Source organism: Colias croceus, chromosome 15, assembly GCF_905220415.1.
Source record: "Colias croceus chromosome 15, ilColCroc2.1".
NCBI classification, from domain to species: domain Eukaryota; kingdom Metazoa; phylum Arthropoda; class Insecta; order Lepidoptera; family Pieridae; genus Colias; species Colias croceus.
The window spans coordinates 5588447-5614616 of record NC_059551.1 but is presented as its reverse complement, the minus strand read 5'-3'; the positions used below and the strand labels follow the sequence as shown (position 1 = coordinate 5614616).

The 26170-nt window shown below is 32.2% G+C and overlaps 1 protein-coding gene across 3 annotated transcripts in view; it reads left to right on the top strand.

Moving 5' to 3' along the window:
* The window catches only part of LOC123697671 (cytochrome b5 reductase 4), a 52956-nt gene extending 28523 nt beyond the window's left edge, over window positions 1–24433 (top strand). For all 3 annotated transcript variants that reach the window (XM_045644181.1, XM_045644182.1, XM_045644183.1), the window contains 8 exons: window positions 18650–18796; window positions 18976–19044; window positions 19122–19756; window positions 20188–20401; window positions 20759–20946; window positions 21908–22008; window positions 22443–22532; window positions 23203–24433. In XM_045644181.1, coding sequence (XP_045500137.1) covers window positions 18650–18796; window positions 18976–19044; window positions 19122–19756; window positions 20188–20401; window positions 20759–20946; window positions 21908–22008; window positions 22443–22532; window positions 23203–23431 — 1673 coding nt within the window. In that variant the 3' untranslated portion in view covers window positions 23432–24433. The remainder of the gene's footprint in view (window positions 1–18649; window positions 18797–18975; window positions 19045–19121; window positions 19757–20187; window positions 20402–20758; window positions 20947–21907; window positions 22009–22442; window positions 22533–23202) is intronic.
* The last annotated feature ends 1737 nt before the right edge of the window (window positions 24434–26170 follow it).

Genomic DNA, 26170 nt, shown 5'->3' with positions numbered 1-26170 from the left:
TCTCTATACTCTATGTAATCTCGTGTATCCCGATATGAGCAAACATTCTTTGACTAGCTTTTGTCGGTATCATGAATACCTTTACACATTAACAACCCTTAAATTTCGTCGTGTCAAATATCTTCAAAGTTAAACATTTCAATGGATCCCTTAATCCAATATTGGATCATCTACTTTTTGTTATTTAAATTCTGACAATTTATTCTTAATGATAAAATTATTTTAGAACGAGTATTTTACGTTTTTTTTTTTCAAGAAACATAAACATAGAAATACAAAGGTTTGAGAAAAGCAAAGTACAATGTGCCAACCTAGATTCAAAACGTCTTTTGTTGAGTGGTAGAGCCGGTATTACAGTGTCAGTATGGATCCGAAAAATGTAAAGACAAACAAAATAATGTTATCATAACAATTACAACAATTCAAACGTTACATCCTCTTATTCTTTATTTTTCTTTATATAAAAAAATACTGTTTTTGTCTTAACCCGAAAATGTTAAATTAATTATTTTGACAAAATCGAAACCATATTTTAGTCAATATTTATTTGCAAAAATGTAGTTACAAATTACAGATGTTTTAATTAGGTAAAATAATACTTGGCATTAGCCAAGTATTATTTTGTTTGTTACAATTTACAATTTACACGATTACAACACATACAATTCAATTTACATCAGATATACCTACCTAGGTACTTTAATAATAATCGAGACGTATTTTGTATAATTATCTACGTACTCGTTTCATATAAATGTTACATCAGTTAGTGATAAGTCAATAATTGATAAAATTTTAGCAGATAATATCCATCATGTGATCAAAAGGGATAATATTGCCTTTGTAGGCACTTTTAAGCTTTTAATAATAATGCCTCGTTCTAATTTCCGTGATTGCGTAGAAATTTTTTATGATCCACTCAAAGGATCCACTTTATCCTGTTAAAGTTAAATTTGATATTACCAGACTTGCATTAATAGTTCAACCTGGTGGTAAATGGATATAACAAAAAAATATATTTTGAATAATTTTTCATATACTTAGAGAGTAGAGTAGTGTGGTGTAAAGATAAATCTAAAATAATGACACAAGTAGATGTTATGACGTCAGAGAATAGAATCATGTCTGTTTTATCGACGTGATTGATTTTTACTCTCATAAATATTTTATGAAGGTTAATACGTATAATCTATAACATATAAGATAATATCTAAAGATATATTTATAAGAAGTTACTTATGTAAGAAGTTACGTAGGGAAATATAGTTTCTATATTATTTAGTAAGTTTTCAAACTAGTCTACTGTTTATGCATTCAATTATCATACATTCAATACGTTATAAGTAAAAAGACCTCTAACCTGCTCAAGGAAAATCAAAAATTGTTAAATGAGGTCTAAACTGGTTTTACGCTATGCTTGATTTAACAAAAAATATTTCCTTAACAAATTAAGTATAATTAATATTAGAGGCAAAAGTTCATAAAGAAAATGTTTTTAAAAAATAAATAAACCACAGATGAGATCATTCTGGTATTTGAGATTTTTTTGAATTCTATTAATTAAAAATATCAATATGTATTCAAATAAATTCAAATAAATAGAATCATCCGTTTTGAATATAACAACTGAAATAGCTTGCACTCCGCTTCATTCACGGCAAGCCTTGAATAGAATAATCATACTTTGTATAGAATAATAATACTTTGTGACATAATTAACTATGACGACGAAACCTCTGTCATTTCAATTAACAAACCTGTGACAAATGCTTCCAACAACATTATTTGATCTTCACACACTTCAACGTTTAATTCGACACTGATATTATATTATTTATTTATATTAATTATGTTAAAGTTGAAGTGCGATCAAATTTTCTTATTACACTTTTGTCTTATTTATAATCTTAACGATTTTTATCAAAATCAAAAATGTGTCTAAAAAGTAGCATGCAAAAGTATTAAATATGTATATTATAATGTATAATCGCAACCTCTCTATACAGTGTAGAGACTAGAGTCTACACCCTCTTAAAGTACTTGCCTCTCTATAGTGGCATATTTTGCATATATGTCACCATATTGCTGTGACAACAATCGTATCCCTCATCAAATTTCTTTCGTTTTCTATTATACACAGATGCTAAGTCGTATTTATATTGACAGTGCCATTCAATACCGTATGTTTACATAAGTTAGTTAGTAAAATATAATTTTAAAAAATGAGCAAAAATAATTTCGTGAGTTTAATTTTCTAGGTACATATTACGTGCACAGTTAAATAAGTATTATCTCAACCGTCGCTCATAAGCCTGAACCGCATACTGATCATAACATAATGAGAGGGCTTAATAAAAATCCTACCTACCTAAAAAGCCTACCTAAAATTCTCATTTTCTTGCCCACGAAAATACAGATTCACGTTAGGAATATATTTGATATTCGCTCATAACCTGTGTACCGCTGATTCGATCTTTACGAAATTTGTAAACGAGGTGGAATATTTGACACAAATTCAATATTTAAACTTAACATGTGTGAACTCTGGCAGACGTTTGAGATATGAGATGGTTGAAAACGAGGTCTTGAATGAAAGGATCTCATTTGTACTTTACAGAACTGTTTTATCATGTCTTCACAACTGGATTTAATTTGGATTCTGTATTTCAAATCTTCATGTATAGGGATAAGTTTGTTAAAGTCTCGTTTGTAAACTCCGACGTTACATAATGAGTTATGAGACACGTACGAATATTAACATTTCCGTTGTTAATGAACACCAAAATTAAACTGACGGCATACCTACTGTCTTTTACTTCTACTTCTTTTTGTTCTATAACAATTCACAATCCCACTGAGGACGGATTCTGGAAATGTCAAGTTGAGTTTAGAGGCTTTTAAATCTGAGATTTGTTAGTGTTTGTACTAAAATCCGCTGCGCTAGACAGTTGAAAATATTTTTTAAGGAAAATATATTTATACTGACCTTGTAAGAGATTAATAAATGACTGTTGGGAATATTCTTATATTCCCAACAGTCATTTATTAATCTCCTCGTTTTCTCTAATAAATATTGACACCGATGAAAATTGATCGGATAAAAAATAAATGAGGCTGAACACCTCTTGAAAAAACTTTAGCGTTAATAAGGATAACCACACTCAAGGTTAAAAGGTTTTTGTTTAGCAAATTTGCATCTAATCAATATTACATAGAGCTCTGAAAACGATCCATCCAAAAAACAATTAAAGGTAACCCTAAGCTTAATCCGCTGGCTTTCATTTACCTTTCTAAAGCTTAGGTCGGATCGTGTAAATAAAATATACAACCAAATGGAATACAATTGTAGCAACACGTCGTATTAAACTTTTAAAGTTGTATTTTATTTATCCCACAAATCATTTTTAAAATTTGTATGTTGGCTTATGGTTGTTTTATAATATTATCATAGTTTACAATACCTAGTAGGTAGCATTTTGTTAATACACATGTTTTATATTTGCATGCACATTATAAAATTAACTGGATCATGTACCTATGTAATCTTTAATATGTTTTAATATTTCCTTCAGGCAATTGAAACAAATTCCTTGTTTAACCATACTAAAACAATATTTCTGATCCGTTATAAAAATACCCCAGCGTTGTTAAAACGAATATAAGTCCACTTTTATCTTTTCTGGATCTTATATATTATTGACAAAAATAGAAAATACCGTAATCTAACGTTCGTATTTTTCCCAAAACCTTTGATTACTACATGTCTGGCAATAAGGCCTGCTTCATTGTGCTTTTATATAATATAGAATCACTTTATTGTCTTTGTTATATTTTTAACAAATAAGATAATGGAGTATGTAATTTCTAATAAATTCTTGTAAATCCAGCTTTAAATCCATATTAATGAAAATTTTATTTTCGTCTTATACAATTATTTACCAAAGTACCTATTTGATTGAGTGATGTTAACACAGATGTTTGGCGTATGAGTGCTTTGAGATCCATAATCCTATTAAAATCCTAAATATCTATATTAAAATTTAAATCCAAAATCCCACACACGTCTGGAACATAAAAAAGGATGATTTGAACCTCATCCGGCTTTGAATCTCGAGTACCCTGTAAAAGTGAGTAATTTCAAAAGCGCTTCTTTATTTGAAAAACGTTAATCAACTTTTCATTTGCTAACGTATGATATGAAAAGTACACAAAATAGTAAAAATATAACATAACACTTTTAATGTAAAAACATATTTACAGTATATCAATATCATCCGTGTAATTATAAGGAAAATTACTGAGTTCAATTATAGCACTTCAATAGTACTGTAGCAATAAAATTTAGTAAACTTGTCTCGATTAATCATGTGTATGTAGGTAGGTACTACTGCAGACTCTAGTATTACTACTGCAGTACTTATTTGTTAGGAAGAGTCTTTAAGCAAACATTTACCCAGCTCCAAAAAGATCTAAAACAACGTAACATTCGTAGCACATGACTTATAACATGGTTACACAACTACCCTCGCTTGCATAGAATTACGTTACGTTGGGAAATATTTCCACAATAGAATATTATTCAAAAATAAAGCCACGCTTCCGTTTTGTTTTATGGAATGAAATGAATAAAATTATCATTCGTATAGGGTTTAGCTTTTAGCGGCGCGGCGGGGAGCGTGAAGGTTTTATTTATACTTATTTGTTGAATCTAAAAACGTTTAATAATAAGTATTCAAAGACAAAGGGTCTCTATAATTACGACGATGTATCAGAACATAAAGATAATGATTTATAAACTGATATGATATAAAGTAAACAACGGGAAAAAACAAAGAGCTTTTTGGTATCATTATTTTTTTAATACCGATACGTACCAAATAAATTTCAACCTAATATTCCTGTAAAATATTGAACACGGATTACAAATAAATTCGAACCTTTTGTGTAATTGAAATATAAAACGTGGCTTGTACGATTAATAAGTTTGAGTTTACCAACCTGTAGGCTGTAGGCTTTAGGTACCTACCTAATTACTTATAGAAAGGATTTTATCCGAAAGAATGAAGAGACCTATGTAAAGAAGATGTTCGATTGTTTTCTTGCAACAGAATTAATTGGATAACTTACACAAGAAATTATAACGCTCATTCGTTAAATAAATAACAGCGTTAACGCTAAATTTGGATCTGAAAAGAAAAATTCCGTCAATTACTGCCATCAAAGGAGATAATCCTAAATTTAAAACGAATTTCTTTGTTAGCGTTCCTCGTCACGTCTTTTTGATCGACCTACCTTAGCTGTGTTGTCTATTTTATTACCTTTTATATTTCGATTTGTGAAAGATTTATCACCTTGAAAGTATCGAATTAACTATAGGGAGACTATACCTAATATAGGTAAAATTTTTCTCGAATAGTCTATGTAACATGAGTCTATTTGCATTAGTGAGTTTTACCGAGAATTCATCAAACAATTGAAAGCACTAAATCTATTTCGGATTCATTGAAAAATAAATTGTATGATTTAATGGTGGGTAAAAAAGTAAATGAAAAAATGTGTTACAGTATTTCTAATATATTTAGTTATAAATTTTAAAGTTTATACCTATAATTTGTTCTATCCAAAGTGATTGGTGAAATTTCGAACTACTAATTGAGCCTAAGTTTTTAATTTATTGATTGAGAATATTTTTTCAAAGATCTATCATAAGAAATAATAGATGTTTTTGCATTTTATGTATAGTCTAGATTCTAGAACATTTTTTTTTAAATCGGGATTAGCGTTAAAACACAGTAACTCAGCTCTATACAGTTATTCATATAGATTTACTTTCTTAACTATTATGAAATGAACAATTCCGACATGTGAATAGCTCTGAAACAGTTGTTAATTAAAGGCGTTGCAGGTAACGGTTTGAGAAATAAAAGCGATATATTATACAAAGCCAACATTTGTACTTAATACAATATTTATCACAAATAATGATCGCTGTCGAAGCCTCTCATAAAAGCTCCGATACCCGCCTATTTTGTAGAACTGAGCTCGATATCTATTCCTCTTCTTGGCATGTCTATTGTTCCTGCCTTCATATCCGAACAACAAATAACACTGTTTTACGCATGATGCAGACAAGATGGAATTATGCTTAAATATATGACAAATAAGTACATAATATTATGTCGGTAAATAACATAAGGTTGAGACATATTGAAATGCAGTGACTACTGCGTGATTACGCATAATGATTTAATAGATGAGGTACCTAGGTGACAGAATTCAGAAATAGAAAAATTGGGAATAGTAATAACTTATAATGATGTTAATCATATAAAATAATAAACACATTCACATCTTTCTGTTTAACTTAGCTTTGCTGTGAGTTGAAATGACAGATAATTTATTTATGAAAATTGACGTCAAACTATTAAAAACAGGTACGCTATCAGGAAGTCGTGAAAGCAGGCATACGATAATGCAATAAGTTCAATATCAATGAAATAATAAAGAAACAAATAAAACAAATGTAAGTCGAGATAACAGTTGCAAAGGGTTTTCTATCAACGTTTACAAAAAGGCGAGTTAATCCAATCTAAGGATAAAAAAAGGGTTTATTCCGAAGGATATCCGACTTTTTCCTGCATCATTTATCAAGTGTTACATTTCTGCTAAGATTAACGTCGCATAAAGTTTTGTTGGAATCTTTCTTAAAGTATTTAATAGCCTTAGTTTGACATGTTTATAGCCTTTTTTAACTTTTAATTCTAGTGAATATATTTTCTTGATATATTAAAAAAATCAGTGATACTTTAATTAAAAAATTAAAAATATCCGAAGAACAAAGAATAACTTACACGTGAACGACCGTTAAAAACGAATTTAAATTGAAGAGAAAAATATTCTTGTACAGTGTAAAAGAACATTTCATTTTTAACGTTGACAGCATAAACAGTTGGGGTGTAATGTAAAATGCATGCGTTGTTTTTATTTCGCTGAAAAACCGAATACATTTATTTTGCTTTCAACTATAGACTATAGTATCAAAGTAATTGCTTCGAGTCAAGCTTTGACTGTATTGATTTCCTCGACATTACCGAAATGGGTCATCTCGTTATTTAACAGCGTTATTTTATTGCGCCTTCAGTTTTATACCATCGTAAGTTGCTTTTGTGAAGACGTTTTTATGGCAACCGCGAAAGTGAAAACAATGTTGGCGAATTATTATATTAATTTACTATTACGCGTTATGAAATTGATGTTATATTAATATAGGTATACGATATGATAAATAAAGGAGAGAAATGCTTCATCATAAAATTGAGACACAAGTGAGGGCAATATTGCGACGAAACTACAGCGTCTAAGTATGTTAAGCACTTTCCTTGACAAGACTACTAGGTACCCTAAAGTTAGCATTTTAACACATTCAACGTAAATAAAAAAAAGTTGATGTAATGTCTTTCACTTTGTAATTCGTTAGAACTTACAAAGGTACCAAATACAAAGAAGAAAACACGGACCGTAAAAACGTGTAGAAAAAGTGCTAAGCAAGATCGTGCGAATAGGTACCTATACTTACATATATATTTAGTGGAATCAAGCACTGGTAAAACTGTATAAAATGGATATAAATCCTTTAAAACGCTTAGTATCTACTTGAAAATAAAGCCAGGTGAAGCATGAAAGAGGTTGCATGTACCCTGAATTAGACTTTGTAACAAAAGTATCCTTTTCTAGTAGGTATTTTGAGTAAAATTATTTGGTTAATTTCCATTTCAACAGATTAAATAATAAAAAAGTTAACACAACATACCTTCAATGTTTATATGAGCCGTTTTATAGCACAGTATTAACACATTCTATTAAGGCGTGGCTTTTAGCAGAGCTTTCAGGTTTATTAAACGATAAATGTGATTATAAACACATTTCTTTCGTAATTGGATTGAAACGATTGTCAAATATTTTTCTTGTCATTATTCGGTGGGGTTTTTATACAGAATATCTATAATAAGACTATTACGAGCATTATATAGGTACTATTGATGTGTTTTGCTTTATGTAAACTATGTATTCAAATATTGTTTCAATTAGTACAGTTAACAAACACCGAGCTCTAATGAATTGAGATCAATCATACACGATTGAACTACGAGTTGAGGTACAGCTGCTGTGAAGCGGATTATTTTGATAAATCTCTAGAACATTTCTCAAAGAAACTGAAGAGCTTAGAGTACATTAACAGGCAAGGAAAGCAAAATAAGCTAGATTTAGGTTCAAGTAATCCCATTTCCGAAGAACTAATGTTTTATTGAGACATAGTATCAAACAAGAAACGTCATAAGAGCTGCTACATTATGAAACACGTCGTGTAGCTCATAGCTACGACTGCGAGTGCCTTTTATTCAATTTAGCATTCACCTTTGGGACAGACATTCAAATATCGCGTAAAAGCCTCCAATATCATCGTACTCATGTCTCTAACGCAATTTTCAATATGACAGCATCTATACAAAATGATATGATAGCATTATTTTAATAGTTTATAGGCATTAGATCAATAATTTGCTTAGCTTCGTAGAGGCTTAAATCTGCTTCTCAAACTGTTTTGTTTACAGTGACTACGGGCCAATGTATCTTCGTCACGCTTATTTAATAATGTATAAACATTCCACGCTGAAAAAATGTTATGTCAATCATCTGATTTAAATATTCATGAGAGATCTTCATAATTTTGTATGTATAGAATATATTTCTGTGCTGAGTGATGATCCATGTTAAAATGGTAACTTTCTTCCGTATTTCATTTGAATAAACATTTTATTTTTGTGAACTTTTGAAGAACAAAATTGCCTATGCCTGTAAAAAGATCGATGCGTTGAGTCATAAAGTAAACGATCCGTGAATAACGATTTGTTTACAAAACAATAAAAATTAACTGCGTTAAAAACAACCGACTTCAAAAACGGAAAAGTAAAAAATAAAAAAGATTTGATATTATTAATTGCTACATATTATTTAGATGTGCTATTTATTAAATAGGTTTGATGTCGGTGCACGGGCTTAATACTAAGTGCTTAGTGTTTGGCACCGACTTCAAACCTATTTAATAAATAGCACATCTAAATAATATGTAGCAATTAATAATATCAAATCTTTTTTATTTTTTACTTTTCCGTTTTTGAAGTCGGTTGTTTTTAACGCAGTTAATTTTATTTAATACTTTTTAGTGTAATTTTCAACACGAATCAAACGAGCCCAAACTCGATAAAGTTGAGTCAATATATTACTGAGTTCCTATGGCCACCTTCCGATTCCATCATCAAATCAGCTCTATGTCATGATAATGTTTCATCGCTATCCAATTTACACACTTATACAAAATTTCAGCTCAATCGGTTACCGGGAAGTGAATCAAAGTTACTTGCTACATTCCAATTAAGTCATCGAGTACAGACAAAAATGCTCATAAAATAAAAACTACTGGGCCTAGCCGAATAAAATTTTTATGGGACCAATTCGACACCATCCTGCATCGAACAAAAAAAGAATCACGTAAATCGGTTCAGAAACCTCGGAGTAATCGGTGTACATACATAAAAAAAAAAAAAAAAAAAAAAAAAATATACCGGCCGAATTGATAACCTCCTCCTTTTTTTTGAAGTCGGTTAAAAATACGAGCGTTTGTTTGGAAACTCCTATAATTTACAAAGTTTGCAAATGTTGGGTGTACATTTACTTACCAAATTGCTAATTGGAGCTCAGCCTTACGCAAAAGTTATTGCATATATTATGTCTGGTGAAAATACTTTATATTTGCCGTTTAAAAAGTCAATAAACATTATTGTTACTCGTAGAATATTTAACTGGAGTGAGTAACAATATTCTACTTAACTATGGATACAGTTGAGTGTTATTATGCTCAACATTCATGGAATATTCAAGCTGCAAATTTCACTTAAAAAAGATGAAACGAATTTTATTGCCTTTCTTTTAGTGCATTATATCCTCCTCTCGACAAACACCCTCGTTGCTGAAGCAATTATATAAGCGCTTATCAAAGCACTGAGGGCGAAGACCGAGTGTATAAAAGAAAAGTTATATCGGCAATAATTTCCTCGATAATAATTTTCCTCCTAGCAGCAGTTATTCCGGCTCATTTTCCTTGTTTAGTTAGGTACATATAAAAATAAAAACACTACGGAACCCTCATAAAAGTACCCTTGTGATATAGAAGCTTATATTTATCGCCTCTGGTTTTAATATATCTTGATGGTGCAGACTAGATACTATTTTTATTAACGAGTTATGTTACTTACCTAAATCTAGCCTATTTATCACAATTTCACTTGTAATTGCCTCGGAGATTCGGTGGCTTCGCAGCAAGAAATCGTAGTAAAAATCATGATATATGTATTACATATTTATGTTTAAATACAAATCCATTCAATTTGCCCTTCGAAACTTTTCTCATCGTCATTCATTTCATTCCCTTAAAAAGGTCGAAAATATGACATCCAAAAGCCTGTGTCGTCTTACAACGAGATTATATTGTCAATATCCTCGATTTCCTCATGATTCAAGGAGAGTACAAACTTTACTCGCTAATATTGATACAGTGAGAGCCAATAAGCAAACACTCCAGTTGAGCTAGAGAACTGTGCGATTAAAGCCATGTCTACAGAATAAATAAGCTTTATTTTGACTTGTTTACTTTATAGTGCAGTTCTGAATAAATTGGTATCACTCAGCGGTTCAGCTTGCTTTCAACTTTTATAAGAATATCTCGGAACTCTAGCTAGAGGGACTTAAAATTTTGAGAAAATTGGATTCCACTTGTAGTTGATGTTATCATGTTTTCTATTTTCAGGTTTCTCGACGAGCACTGCAATTTTTTGAATTTTACAACATAATCTATAATATAAAAATGAATTCCGAAATATGTTGGTAAGCGCATAACTTTAACTTTACCTTGAAGTACGAGGATGGTTCTTATGTAGAGAAAACGTGAATATGGAAAGGTGGTATAAGGCACTATTCGTTAATTCCTGATAAACTTTTTATTTATATTACAAATTAATTACTGTTCTCTATATAATTAAATACCGTGTTCTAAATAAATATAGCATTTGCACAAAGAGTAAATACGTAACACGGAATATATATTTATTGTGTAGTTTATACTCACCTTGCCCATTTAAACATGAATATAACTACAACATAAGGCGTTAATTACTTTTCCGCTACCGAATATGGTTTATTTCATACGTTAGTATTTTATAGCACCTACGGTTTTATGGAGATGAAATATTCACACCATTTAGTATACGAGTATTGTAATATAAGAGACGTGATTCAGGAAAATAGTATTATTATAACTTTAACCAAATTGAATGACAAAAGCGTATCTTTTGTCATTCAATTTGGTTAAATCATAGATTTATCCTCGTTATATTTCTGATACCTTTGGAAATTTAATTAACCGGCCAAACTATCAAGGGATTTTGAGATTATACGCTCTAGGCTAAAATGATATAAATTTTCAATGTATTGAATAGTTAATGCAGTAGGGTCTAAAATCAATTGAGATATATGAATATAATTTTAATATCATAACGTGGTAAAGCTCTAACACGGACTTTTACATGAATGGCGGACACGATGAAAAAAATTAATAGCAAACTTTGCGGCTACATTCCAGGGATTAATATTACTTAGAAGTTTTATAAAACAATTTAATTTTACAGGCTCGCTTCTGCGTTCTTTATGGGGATAATGAATATTTTATCTTGTAGATATATTTTTGGATATGATATTTAGCATTTGAATTTTTATTAGCTCTTGATCATCATCATCATCATCATCAGCCCATATACGTTCCCACTACTGGGACACGGGCCTCCTATGAGGGTACAGGCCATAATCCACCGCGCTGGCCAAGTGCGTGTTGGCGGATGACACATGTCGTCGAACTTTTTAATTCTTCGACATGTCGGTTTCCTCACGATGTTTTCCTTCACCGTTCGAGCAGTGGTGATGTTACAACATGCGCAGATAAATTGAAAAATCAATTTATTTCCTGCGCGCTCGCCTGGTCTCGAACCCCGATTATTATTAGCTCTTGATATAATCGTCTTATTACGTAGTAAATGTGTCAAAAGTTTTTGAACTAGGTTGTGTAATAATCTCCTCAGTGAGTTATTAATAGGGTGTCATGAGAAATAACTGATCATTACCCAGAAATTCTCTCCATTACTACACTAGAATTATTAAGTAGATATTCTTTGCTATTACCGCCGCGGCAAGCTATAATGTGTTCATTATACCGAAATTATACTTCCAAGGCTGTAGCTATCTTCTTTTAACGCCGGTTTGCTCGTCTTAAATAGGTATAATAATATATATCCCCCCCATGGGATCACCTTGTCGTGGTGGGGGGGCTTACGGGTACTGGGAACAGGATATTGTGGTCTAAACATCTTTCCACCTAATAATTATCACACCTACCTAAACCAACGATCCCAAACGTTGACGTTAAGTTAGACACACCCATTTTATGGAGAAAAATATGGATAGTACAAATAAAAGATATAATTTGCGGCCGCTGCCCGGGGGTCGTCGGGGCACATCTGGAGCCAACGCTGGATGTGACAGCATGCGAACCGTTGGCGACGGGGGACTGAGCAGGCGGGTTCCCCTCGAACAATGGACGACAGCCGACCGATCATCATCACCATCATCCATTGCATCATCTGAACATTCCCTTTTTTCCAATGCCCCATCACCATCCTCTACTCATACTCTCTTTCGTTCCTCTACTTCCTCCCCCTCTTCCGATTATTCCTTATATTCTACAAGGACAACAACTGTTGTGCAGGAGGCAATAGCCATCGACCCTGCACCCACTGTTGGCCAAATACGTGCGCGAAAAAAATGGACTGAAGATATGAACCGATTCATATGGCGCACATACCTTATAATAACTAAATGTGAGACTACACAAATGAATAACTACCTGGAATCTCTTCATCTACAATTTAATAGTAAATACTCAAACATGCAGGCCACTCGACAAAGAATAGGCGATCAAAAAAGAGCGATTTTACGAAATAAGCTACTACCACAAGAAACACTAGATCAAATTTATAATGAAGTTACAAAACAAATACAAACTACACATAACAGTTATACAACACCCTACAACACAAATGAATCCACACAACAAACATCCATAAATTCCACACAAAATACAAGAATGAAGTGGACAGACGAAATGAATGAAGAAATTATCAGAAGCTACTTAACCGTAACTGAATTAGAATCCGATTTGACAGCCTACCGAAGTAAGTTACATGCTATGTTTATAGAAAAACTACCACATTTGACACACATCTCAGAACAAAGAATTGCAGATCAAAGACGAATTATATTTAGAAATAAGTTATTTGCACATAAAATCTGTGAACTTAGAAAAGAGGTTGAACAAAATTTATTGGAATCAAATACTCACCTATCGTGCAACATACAACCGGCAATAACTGACAATACTAATTTTAGTTTAAATGAAGAAGTAATAGACACTTTAAACACACTTACACGCCAAGATTCAGGAATTCAATCACACATCGATACATCTATCCCAAATATTTCACACGATAGTCACTTATATAGTAAAATTGAAACTGAATTTAATAATGCAATAGAACACTTTAAGAATGTTAACCCAGAAACAAGACCATACATACCAAAGCAAAAGCCATCACGAAAACTCTCTCAAATTATAAGTCACCTTAACACAACGGTTATCCCGAAAACTTTAAATCATGAGTTAGATTTTTGTTCACTTCACACTATCATTTATTCGGCTGCTTATACTGCAGCCCTTTGTAATGGAACAAAGTTTTATAGTAATCAAAATATAGATAATACCAGCAAAAACAGAAAACCCACTTGGCAAAGAAGAATCGAAAGCAAAATAAAAAAATATAGACTCGAAATAGGCAGATTAACACAATTCATAGCAGGAAATAGAAACAACAAAATCATTAAAACTGTTAACGAAATAAAACTAAAATACCGTTCACATTCCCAACACGAGGAGCCAAACACAGAACCGCAACATTTTCTTGACACTTTAAAGCAAAAGTTAAATGTAGCCTCATGTAGATTAAAAAGATACACCAATTGTACAAAACGTAAACAACAAAATTTTACCTTCGTAAATAATGAGAAGCTTTTCTATAGAACCCTTAGCGACAATCGTTCTGAAACTATTCAGACTTTTGACGCACCATCATCGCAAGAATTTCATAAATTTTGGGCCGATTTATGGGAGAATCCGGTAGAACATAACACTAACGCCACATGGTTAACAAAAACTTCTGATACAACTCACATAACGTCAATGGAGTTTGATAACCTTCCCATAGACACTTTCCTTCAAGTTATCAATCGTACTCACAACTGGAAAGCCCCTGGAACTGACAACATACACAACTACTGGTACAAGAAACTCACATGCACACAACCATTTATTCACGCCCACATAAATAAATTTATACATTCACCAGACATGTTACCTGAATTTATTCTACATGGAGTAACATACATGATACCAAAAGGTGGAGACCCCCAAAACCCTGCAAATTACCGACCAATAACGTGTTTACAGACTATATATAAAATAATAACAGGATGTATTAGTCACCTAATTTACCACCATCTTGATACCCATCACATACTCGCGGAACAACAAAAGGGTTGTAGAAAAAACAGACAGGGTTGTAAGGAACAGTTAACTATAGACGCAATCGTAATGAAACAGGCACAAACCAAAAACAGAAACATTCACACTATGTACATTGATTACAAGAAGGCGTTTGATTCTATTCCTCACAGTTGGTTACTTCAAATTCTAGAACACTATAAAATTCATCCTATGCTTCAATCATTTCTAGGTACAGCCATGCTTCATTGGCAAACCAAGCTTAAATTACAATATCAAAATGTATCATTAACTACAGAATCGATTAAAATCCAAAGGGGTATCTTCCAGGGAGATGCTCTCAGTCCACTGTGGTTTTGCATTGCCCTTAATCCATTGTCAGAATTACTAAATAACACTAATTTAGGTTTTAAATTAAAACATAATGGTTCATACTTCACTCTTTCACATTTACTATATATGGACGATATCAAAATATACGCCACAAATAGCCAGGAACTTAAAAAACTTGCAGACATTACACAGACATTCTCTACAGATATTAAAATGCAGTTTGGGGTGGACAAGTGCAAAATACATTCAGTTATTAAAGGAAAATCACAATATAATACATATTTACTTGATAGCGGTGAGCAAATTGAACCCATGGACGAATACAGTACATATAAATATTTAGGTTTCCATCAGTCAAGGCAAATTCATCAAAAACGGGCGAAATTAGATTTAATAAAAAAATTTAAAGTAAGACTTAACCAAATATTACGAACACAACTTCATTCACGCAACACTGTTAAAGCTATAAACTCCTACGCGATACCAGTTCTTACCTACTCTTTTGGGATTATAAATTGGTCCCAAACAGATTTATTAAAATTACAACGTATAATCAACACACACATGACAGCACACAGAAAACACCATCCTAGGACATGCATACAACGCCTTACATTGCCACGCTGCGATGGAGGGCGCGGTTTAATTGACATTCAGAATTTGCACAATAATCTAATAGTAAAACTAAGAACATACTTTCAAATCATGTCAGAACGTTCACAATTACATAAATACGTTACAGAAATAGACACTAAACTAACCCCACTTAATTTAAGTAATAAAAACTTTCAGCCCAAATTATACAATAAACAACAGAAACTGAATTTGTGGTCACAGAAATCTCTACATGGGAGACATCATGCCGACCTTGGTCAACAACACGTGGATAGAGATGCATCGAACGAATGGCTGAAGCGTGGCGAACTGTTTCCGGAGACTGAAGCTTTCATGATCGCCATTCAGGATCAAGTCATAGATACCCGCAATTATCAAAAACATATCATCCGCATTCCTAACTTGCCAACTGATTTGTGCAGAAGATGTCATAGTAGCTCGGAAACTATCCAACATATCACCGGTGCTTGCAAATCCATAGTACAAACGGACTACAAACATAGACACGATCAGGTGGCAGCGATCATACATCAAAATTTAGCTCACAAACATTCCTTTGTTTCCAAAAAAATCGCCTACTACAAATATAAGCCTAACACAATCCTCGAAAATGACTCTATTAAAATTTACTGGGATAGAACAATCATTACAGATAAGACTATACATTTTAACAGGCCGGACATAACAGTATTTGACAAAACTAAAAACACAGTATTACTAATTGATATAGCAGTATGTAACACACACAATCTTCTTAACACATACACTGAAAAAATGTCAAAATATATTGAGCTCGCTACTGAAATTAAACGACAATGGCAAGTACACACTGTTAACATCATCCCCATTGTAATATCTACAACCGGTGTCACCCCAAAGTCACTCATTTCAAATCTGAAAATACTCCAAATGCCGTTATCTACACTTTCACTTATACAAAAAGCAGTCATTCTTAATACCTGTCGTCTCACAAGAAAATTTCTTAGCAATACACCCACATCTACTTAAGTATCGTGTAAACCAATGCACTTGGCTCAGGCCCGTGTATTGGTTTTAATTTTACCCTCGAAAGAGGAGAAAAAATAAATATATAAAGAGAAGAATAATAATATCTCTCATAAATATTTCGTGTTTGTTTTTTTTTTTTTTTAAACAAAACCGATTTTTTTAACCCTTAGCTGGTATCGCCTTTTTTGGCAACACTACCGGTATCGTGGGTCAAATTCAACCCATACCAAACAATCTGTTGTAGAACGTAGATTTTTTATTATTTGTATAAAATATGGTTAGATAAGAAATAAAAAAATATTTTTTTACAAAATTAACTTTATTTAATTTTAGAATATTTAAAAAATATCATGTTTTACACGGATTTGTAATTAACCTTATTTTATGGCACTTTTTGGTTAGTGTGAACTTAAAACATAAAAAAAAATAGAAATGTTAGAAAAACTTTAACTAAAATATATTAATGGAACTTCTCATATCTTTATTATAACAAAAAAATAAATTGCTTCTGAAATCAGCATAAAATAAAAAAAATGACAACCAAAACCAAAATGACTTCTACCATCAAATATCATCCTCATCTTCTTCACTCTCATCTCTCGTATTTTCGTTCCACGTATATTTTCTATTATTCTCGTATCTCCTCTTCGTTTTCACTGTCGTCAGAACTTACTCCAAATACACTGTCTTCTGAGCAACTAACAGATTAGGGATTGTCTCGATCGCTGATGATTTCGTCGTCACAAAGTTGGTTTACATTTGGTATTCTTTCATTTTCAATTCCAAATCATCACTTAAGTCGTCCATCAACTCCTCGATTTGTCTGTCGTTCAAAAAGCCCTCCAATGTAGTACAAATAAACAATAAAACAAAAAAGTAAGTAATTACACTCAGTGAAAAAAGTTACTTATTTGGTGTCGTGGGTCGACTGTGACCCAGAAAGCTACATACCTCCGCTCCTAAGATAGTCACGGTGCTGCACATCCACCTCCCGCTGCAGCTAGCGACGCACTGAGAATACTTAGAAGCGCATAGTCGTTGCATAAATATTTAAAGAATTATAACCGAAAATGTGCGCTTCTGGGTCAAATTTGACCCACAATACCTGCTAAGGGTTAAATCTGTGATTTATATAAAGCATTGGTGTGATTGTTTATAAGGTTAGGTTAGGTTAGGTTAGGTTAGGTTAGGTTACTACTCTACAAATATACGATGAACTTTATTGAGTTAAAATTACCTATACTGTGATGAAACATTCGATTTTAATATCCAATGTAATTAAAGACGAAATTTTAACGAAGTTACCAAAAGTATCAAATATGCTATTTATAGCTTCATCCTATTTGTGAAAATTTAACGTCATCAAGGAGGCAATGTAATTGAAATCCCCGCCCACATACATTGATGAAACTTGATTTTAGACCTTTGTAGAATATTGGAGACTCCATTATTTTAATACAACGTAATGTGCGGATAAATCTATGAGCTTATAAAAGATTTCGTCATATTTTAGAATAAGCTTCAATATTGTTCCTTCATATTTACCAAAAAATGTTATCTAGTATTATTGTAGATATATATATCTATCATAATAAAAACCAAACTTTTAAACAATTTCATTAACTCCTCAACATTTTCGTATTCTCCAATTGAATTCCAATGGTCCTTCAAGAAACCTGTCTGGATAAACTTTGAAAACTTTGATGTCGATTTATATTTCAACTCGGAAAGAAAATTAAGCTATTTATTTGTTCGGAACTGTTAAGTTCTGTAATTTGTTTGATTATCGAGTTGCGGGTTTTCATATTAAAATAATTTTTATCACGCAATAAGAAGAAGAGTTTTAAGTAATTCGTTTTTGGGTGTCAAGTTTGGTAAATAATGATTTAATCAATACCCATATGCACCTTTCTAAATGTAGTAACTCCTATAGGAATTAATGTTATCTTAAGTTTTTTTTTTTTTTGTTTATAGGCAACCCTCGGAACAAATGTGCTCTTCAGCCTGGCCACAGTCTTATGGACTGGATACGATTAGGGAATTCCGGAAAAGATCTCACAGGCGTCGGTGGGCGGATGCGACCTGTTTCGCCTTCAGAACTTGCTTTACATAAAACACAAAGTATGTACTAAATTAAATGTCAAAGTAATATACTTATGTAATTTTAAATAATATTAATTTTAACTAAATGTAGTTACATTACATTACATGGATTTTTTATAGGTTCACTAGAGAAAGTCTACTTTAAAATTGTTTGTGTAAGCATATTCATTTATTAGAGTAATTTACTTTTATTACAGATGATGCATGGCTAGCGATTCGTGGACGAGTATATAACATTACACATTATTTACCATATCATCCGGGAGGTAGGTAACTCGATAATTTGTTCAAATCTGTATTATTTAACATATTATTAAGTAACAAAATCTGATTATTTTATCAGGTCCCGAAGAATTAATGCGTGGTGCTGGAATGGATGCTACAGAACTCTTTGACAAAGTACACCCCTGGGTGAACTATGATTCCTTATTAGCCAAATGTCTGGTAGGTCCACTTTCGTTTGATCGACCAGACGCTGAAGAACTATTCAATTCTTCGATATCAAGTACAAAATCAGACAAACTAAAAGAGCCATCGAAAGCGCAGGAACTCGTCCGGAAATCAATGGAGAACTTAGCCAATTGCATAACGCCCGTTAGGAAAAAGATCACGGCTAAAAGCGAGGAAAATGTCAAAGGTAGTCCCCCGAGTAAGATTATGCAGAGCTTAATTCAGTCGAGCGATTTACCTGTATCGATCAGCCGAAGGGCAGCGTCGAGTCCTGCTAAGACGATAAACAAATTGAAAGACTCGCCGGCCTCATTGCGATTCGATTGGATACAAACATCAGCAAAGCTTATTATTTCCATTTACACTGGACCTTTAGCTAACCCCGGTGGGTGTGCGAAGTTGATAGAAGGATCCTTATTGATCGAGGTTGCAACCGACAGCTGGCTCAGAACAATTAGACTAATACCAGAAGGGAACTTAGTGGAACCGTTGCAATTAAGGGTATTTTCTGAAAGCGGTAAAATTGAAGTAAGTTATATTAAATATATTAAAATAGAAATATGGCTTTAATATAATTATAAATGAATATTTATTTGCTAGTACGTTGAACTAACGTGTATATTTTTCTTCTTTTTACGTTAGTGCTTTATTAATGTAAAGGTCGACACCCCGTTCAGAGTTCACGTGTCTTGTTATTTCGCTTTTCAAAACATTTAAATATATAAACGGATTGATCTACACTGTTGAAAGTCCGTGGCTCCGTCTGCGTTAAATGATTTTATTTAAATCTATAGAATATAGATTATAGTATCTACCTATATCCCTTAAGACATAGGCTGTTTGCCAATGAAATTCGCCGAAAATGAATAAGCAGCACCTTTTAAGTCATTAAAAATCCTTTCTACTACAACACATAGAGATAAATACACCATACTATTTTCTTTATTTGTCCTCCATAGGTAGTGGCCATGAAAGCCGAAAATAAAGTGTGGAAGGGATGTGGTGAAACGATTTTCGGGGAGGCTATTCAAATAACGACTCCGAGGAAAATGGAGTGCCGTGTAATGGACGTCAGTAAAGTGTCCCATGACACCAGTCTTATTACATTGGCTCCGATAGCAGGACCGGCTCTAGTCCCTTTGGGCCACCACGTTCGAGTTCATCATACTACAGGTTATTTTTCTGTGTATTTTGAAGAACTAGTATTTTTATTGAAGTGAAACTTCTTTATCGGGGTTGGAAAAAAATTTAGTGTAACATTTTTTCGTCGCGTGACATTTTTCCGGTACACGCCATCTTTTTCTTATCCCTACCACGCGAGATTCGACGTATTTCTGTAAAGTTGCATATAGCAAATCACAGAACCTATAGTTAATTATTTTTTGAAAAATAAGGTCATAAAGAAGTTTCACTTCTTACGTGTGTACACTAGTACACGCACACATTTTTTTGTTTTATATTGAATTAAGCTGTCACTTAGTTGTAGTAATTAGGCAGTATTTGTGTGTTCTTAATGTGTAACTTTTCTAGATTCTGAATGTATCCGGTCTTACACACCGATTGGAGACGGTTGGGACAGTCAGAGCAATGAATTCAGTGCTCTAAAATTAACGATTAAGCGCTACGAACTTGGAGCGCTATCTCCGCACCTAACATCCTTGAAACTTGGTGATTTAATTACGATATCGGGGCCTTATGGGAATTTTCAATTGCTACCGGTATGTTGGAGAGTGATTGCTTTTGTTATATACTTCCTCTAACTAAATTAGTCGCATATATATTCTGATCAATCCCCTTCTGGGAATAGAGGTAGCTATTAATAATTTTCTTTATTATATTACATTTCGTCACGCTTCCATATTTAGGTACATAGTTCCGTGTATCTTGACTCATATAGAAGTAGCGTGACCCACACTGAGTAGTAGTACGATATAGGTGTATATTTAGTACATAACCGTGTTCCGCAAGAAGGTTGTAAGGGTATATAATACATTCCTAATCTTTCATGTTGAACAAATCGCACCAGGACTTAAACGGAGGCGTTAGTGATTAATTGCTTAGGATACTATTAATTGATGTGTTGAATTTACTAACATTATTATGCAATAATGTTAGTAAGTAGCCTAGGGCTACTTTTAAACGACCTTTACTTTGTTAAAAAAGTTAGAAATTTGACCAGAAATAATCACAAAAAGCTATTTTAGTGGTTGTGCATTTAATCGTGTATATAATTCCTGTCTTACAATATGTAATATTTATTTCTACTTTTCCTCAATTTCTTAAAAGGGTCGACTTATGAATCGGGTTAGTCCCGGACATTAACTACGATGCAGTAAAACGCCTTATCTCGAGCAATCTAACGAGAAATATCTAGATAGTTGAACTATACGAATTCTTGATACCTTTTAGGATTGACTTCACAGATGTTTATTTTCGATAACCTTTAGGATTTAAGTTTTTGCACGTTAGATAAAGTAGAAGTAATATGTAAAGGAAGCCGTCTAACGTTTGCTCTAATATAATATCTTAAACACATTAAAATTTTTGCGCAAAAGAATTCACCTCGTAAAATTTTCACATAATAATATATTGAAGTATTGGCCCGCAATTCATCAATCATAACTTCTACGTCATCTGTTTCAACGAAAACAAATTTTAATGTATTATTTTTCGTTCTAGTTGAAAGCAGTGAAGACTTTATACCTTATAGCAGCTGGTACGGGAATAACACCAATGTTAGGCTTGCTGAGGTTTATGTTGGGTAGATCTAATCCTAAATGGTAAGTCTTCATCTATCTCTAGAATGCAATAAAGTTTTTAATTCAAAGAAACTTAGCTTGTCTTGATTATAATGATAATATTATCTGTTTCTACCAATAGTAAGTGCCTTATTGTAGTTAGTTCGCGACAAGTCTTGTCTTCAATCTCTTTATAAAAGTTGTTATCATTTAGGTACTTGCTAGAAAAAAGATTAAGTAGTGAAATAGTGATAAAAATATTGTCCATTAGATTTACAAACCTCAAAAACACGATATTAACTACAATAAAGACACAAGAAGTATTTCATATTTCAAAATGTAAATAATTTGATTTTAAATTTCCACCAGTAATGTAATAAATAAAATTACACACCGTTTTTCAAGACCTTGGAACGTTTTGCTGGTACACTAGATGCTTATTAAATTAAAATTTTAATAAACATTTCTCATTTCAGCGAACGATTACATTTAGTATTCTTCAACAAAACAGAAGAGGATATACTTTTCAAAGATAAATTTGATGAAATTTCTCGACAAGACGACAGGTATTTATTAAATTACATTTTGTAACGATAGATATTTTGCCACTCTTTTACGTGAACGAGGTTATCTATTGTTCACTTGATACTAACAATTATTAATTACACTTAATGAAAGTATTAATTTTGTTAACCATTTATGATTCAACTAATTAGTTTTATACCTTGACCTATATGATTTGCTTACCATTTTTCGTGTAAAAGAGTTTATCTGCTTATTCCTTAGGGCTTAGCCTATAAGTAATAATTAGTATTACATATAAGTATTATATTATATATGTACTTACTCTATAATGGAATTATTAATATTGTAGAATATTCACTCCTATGTTACTTCCTGTAATCAATCTGAAAGCAATCTATACTAATATTATAAAGCTGAAGAGTTTGTTTGTTTGTTTGAACGCGCTAATCTCGGGAACTACTAGTCCGATTTGAAAAATTCTTTCGGTCTTAGATAGCTCATTTACCGATGAAGGCTTATAGGCTATATATCATCAGTCATCACGCTAACACCAACAGGAACAGAGCCACGCGGGTGAAACCACGGGGCGCGGCTAGTATATTATACAACATTAAAATAGCACCTATTGCTATATTTTACTAGTAACTAAGTAGACTTTTATTGTTTTTTTTTCGATGTAGTTGTTGATCCTAAAACATTGATTGATTACAGATTAAACGTATTACATGTCCTGTCAAACGAACCAGCTTGGACCGGCCTGAAAGGAAGAATAAGCCTCGACATACTCTCTCAAGTGGTTAAAAAAGAATCTATCAATTCCTCGGAAGAGAACACCCATTTCGCATGTCTCTGTGGACCTACGGAGTTTACACACACCGGCATGGACTTATTAAAGAAAATCGGCATGAAAGAAAGCCATATACATGCGTTTATCGGATAATATATAGAGCTAATTAAACTTAATTATTATAATAATGTGATGTGCAATGTATTTTTAAATAGTTTTTACATGTCCTGCACTTATAAAGTATATTTCTATAAATATGAAGGTTATGGTATTTAAAAGACAAAATAGGTTATTTAAGTCGGAATATTAATTACCTATTTAGTAACTATTAAATAAAAATAATAATTTAGTATTGTTAAGATTATGCAAAAAGCACTAAGCACGTCCGGTGAGTGAGACATAATGTAAGTAAACTTTGAATAGTACGCGGCAATTACCTTTACCTACTATTTCATTAAAATCCGAAATGCTGTAAAAAATAATTTATCCAAATACTAACCTATTGAATATACGTACATAGGATAAGTTTTAGGTATGTTCCTTTAGGCCTCGGATACACAATGAAGCTATGGTATATTTACCTACATTATTTACTTAATGATTCCATACCAATAAATAAGTGAAAATCGAAGTTTTATTTGGAGTATTGCTCGCTCAGTGTGTATTACAGGCCTTCATATAATCCATCCATAAAAAAATTAAAATACCTTTGCATTTGAATTACTTACTACTTACAAAAAATCCTACTTATTTTATATTACGACAGAAAATAATAAATAGCTGTTTAATTTTCTATTTTCGCTCAAATAAATAGTCATTGTTATATAAAATGGATCAAAAAAATTATTTCGGATTAGTTTTTAAATTATAAAATTGTAAATAAATCTTCTAATAAACGATAGTCAAACTTTAAAGTTACCTACCTACCTATAGAAAACAATTTATATTTTCTAACCTTTAAAATTAAATTTTGGGACAGTTTCTAATATAGATTTAATATACTTAGTTTTAGTAACAAATTTTATTTTATACTTAGGTGATTTGGTTTGTTGTAAAAATTTAAAGTGCCTACATTCCAAGTAATATTTGTTTTAAGTGTACATTGTATTTTTTGGTATGCAGTTGGTTTATAGATAAAATGAAAATACTGACAGATATGTTGTGTTATTTTCTACCAATTTATTAAGTTTCCCAATATACCTACTACTTGAAACCCATGCATGATGTTGATAAGGTGCTGAGTGAGCATTGCGAATAATTCAGAACATTAGAAATGAGATCCATTACATTTGCGAATGCTTCATTAGCAGTGCCACATCGAGTCAACTAAGATTCTGTTTCCCGGGAACTATAATAACAACAAGAAACTTAAGTCTCTAGGGACAGCTAATACTCTCCATGGAAAATCTAGACTCTAGAGTAATTACTAATGTAGCTTTCCTAGAGAAATTAATTAAATATCGAATTTCATAAGATCAGGGTCGTTAGGAAAAGGGTTGTTAAATAAAACACAATATAAAGGAACATTGTTATATTACAACAAAACATTACACTAATCATATCAAACTAAATGCTTGCAGTAACAAATCCTCAGCACCTTTGGTACTCTCACTGCAATTTTCATAACTTATCACAAGTAAAAATCTTCACCGGCCATATTGCGAGCGTTGAAAATCAAAATAATATGCAAGAAAATAAATGCGGATGTTTTGAAATGTAGCATTAGTTATTACACGATCAAGTATGTACTAGAGATGACTTTATAACAATGATATTATAAGTAGAAATCTGTAGATAGGTTTGGGAGCGACCCTTTGAAATGTGCCTTATTACTTATTAGTTCAGTTGTCTCTTTTTCGCTCACGATAATTTAATCATGCCATCTCACTTTGACGTTTAATAGTGTGTGCGTTATTGTGCCGTTTTTGAAGATCAATTAATGTTGTGTTGGTAACCTTTCTACAACTTTTTACTTATATCGTTATTGCATAATATATTCTACCACTGGGCATGTATAAAATTACGTTGCATTCCGTTTAATGCCTGAAAATTTTGGCTGATATTTTTAAGACATTTGATACGTTTCCTATTCCGACTGTTTTTCTGTGCTTACGATCTTTTGTCATGCGCCTAGATAATATTTTATAAACCGAGATAATAAGTGACACAAATTGACTTGACCGTCTAATACACAACTTATTATTTAGTTTAAGGAACATTGGGATAATGACGAATTTTATAGTGCCAAAATTTGTAAATATGTAGTTACATACATATTTATAGACAATATAATTATGATAATAAGTTGTTAATCGTAATTCAAATATTCCAGATAAAAGGAGGATCATTCCTGATAATATATTAAACAATAGTTCACTATTGCCGTTATTCCAATGCACCATAAACCTTGAATAGCAGATAAAAATAAAATCTATTTTAATATAGAGATAATAAAAATATCCGAATCATAACAAGCTTCCCTTTTGGAATGCAACCAAACCAAACTTAATTTATAATTTGACGTAATGCCAACCCTAGTTCTACGAACACAAAAAAACATTTTTCGCTGTATTTCTATTACAATTTAACTTTTATACTACATTGGTTATCAATGCGGTTCATATCTGAAATTTCAAGAAAAAAAAAAAGAAGTGTGCCGCGGTTAAGCTATTGCATAGCATGCCTTCAAGCCACACCTCCGAGCCCGTCGGAGTGGGGAGCGTGAGGTTTTTTCGTTACGGAATTTCTCGATTCGGTCCCCGCGCTCAAGGCCCGCGATAGAAGCTATGCAATAGCTTAATAAATTTAACGAATGAAATTAGACAATTGATCCCAAGTCAGAGAAAAAAGCTAATTTAGAATGCTTGTTTTGTATTGACTACATTAAATTTT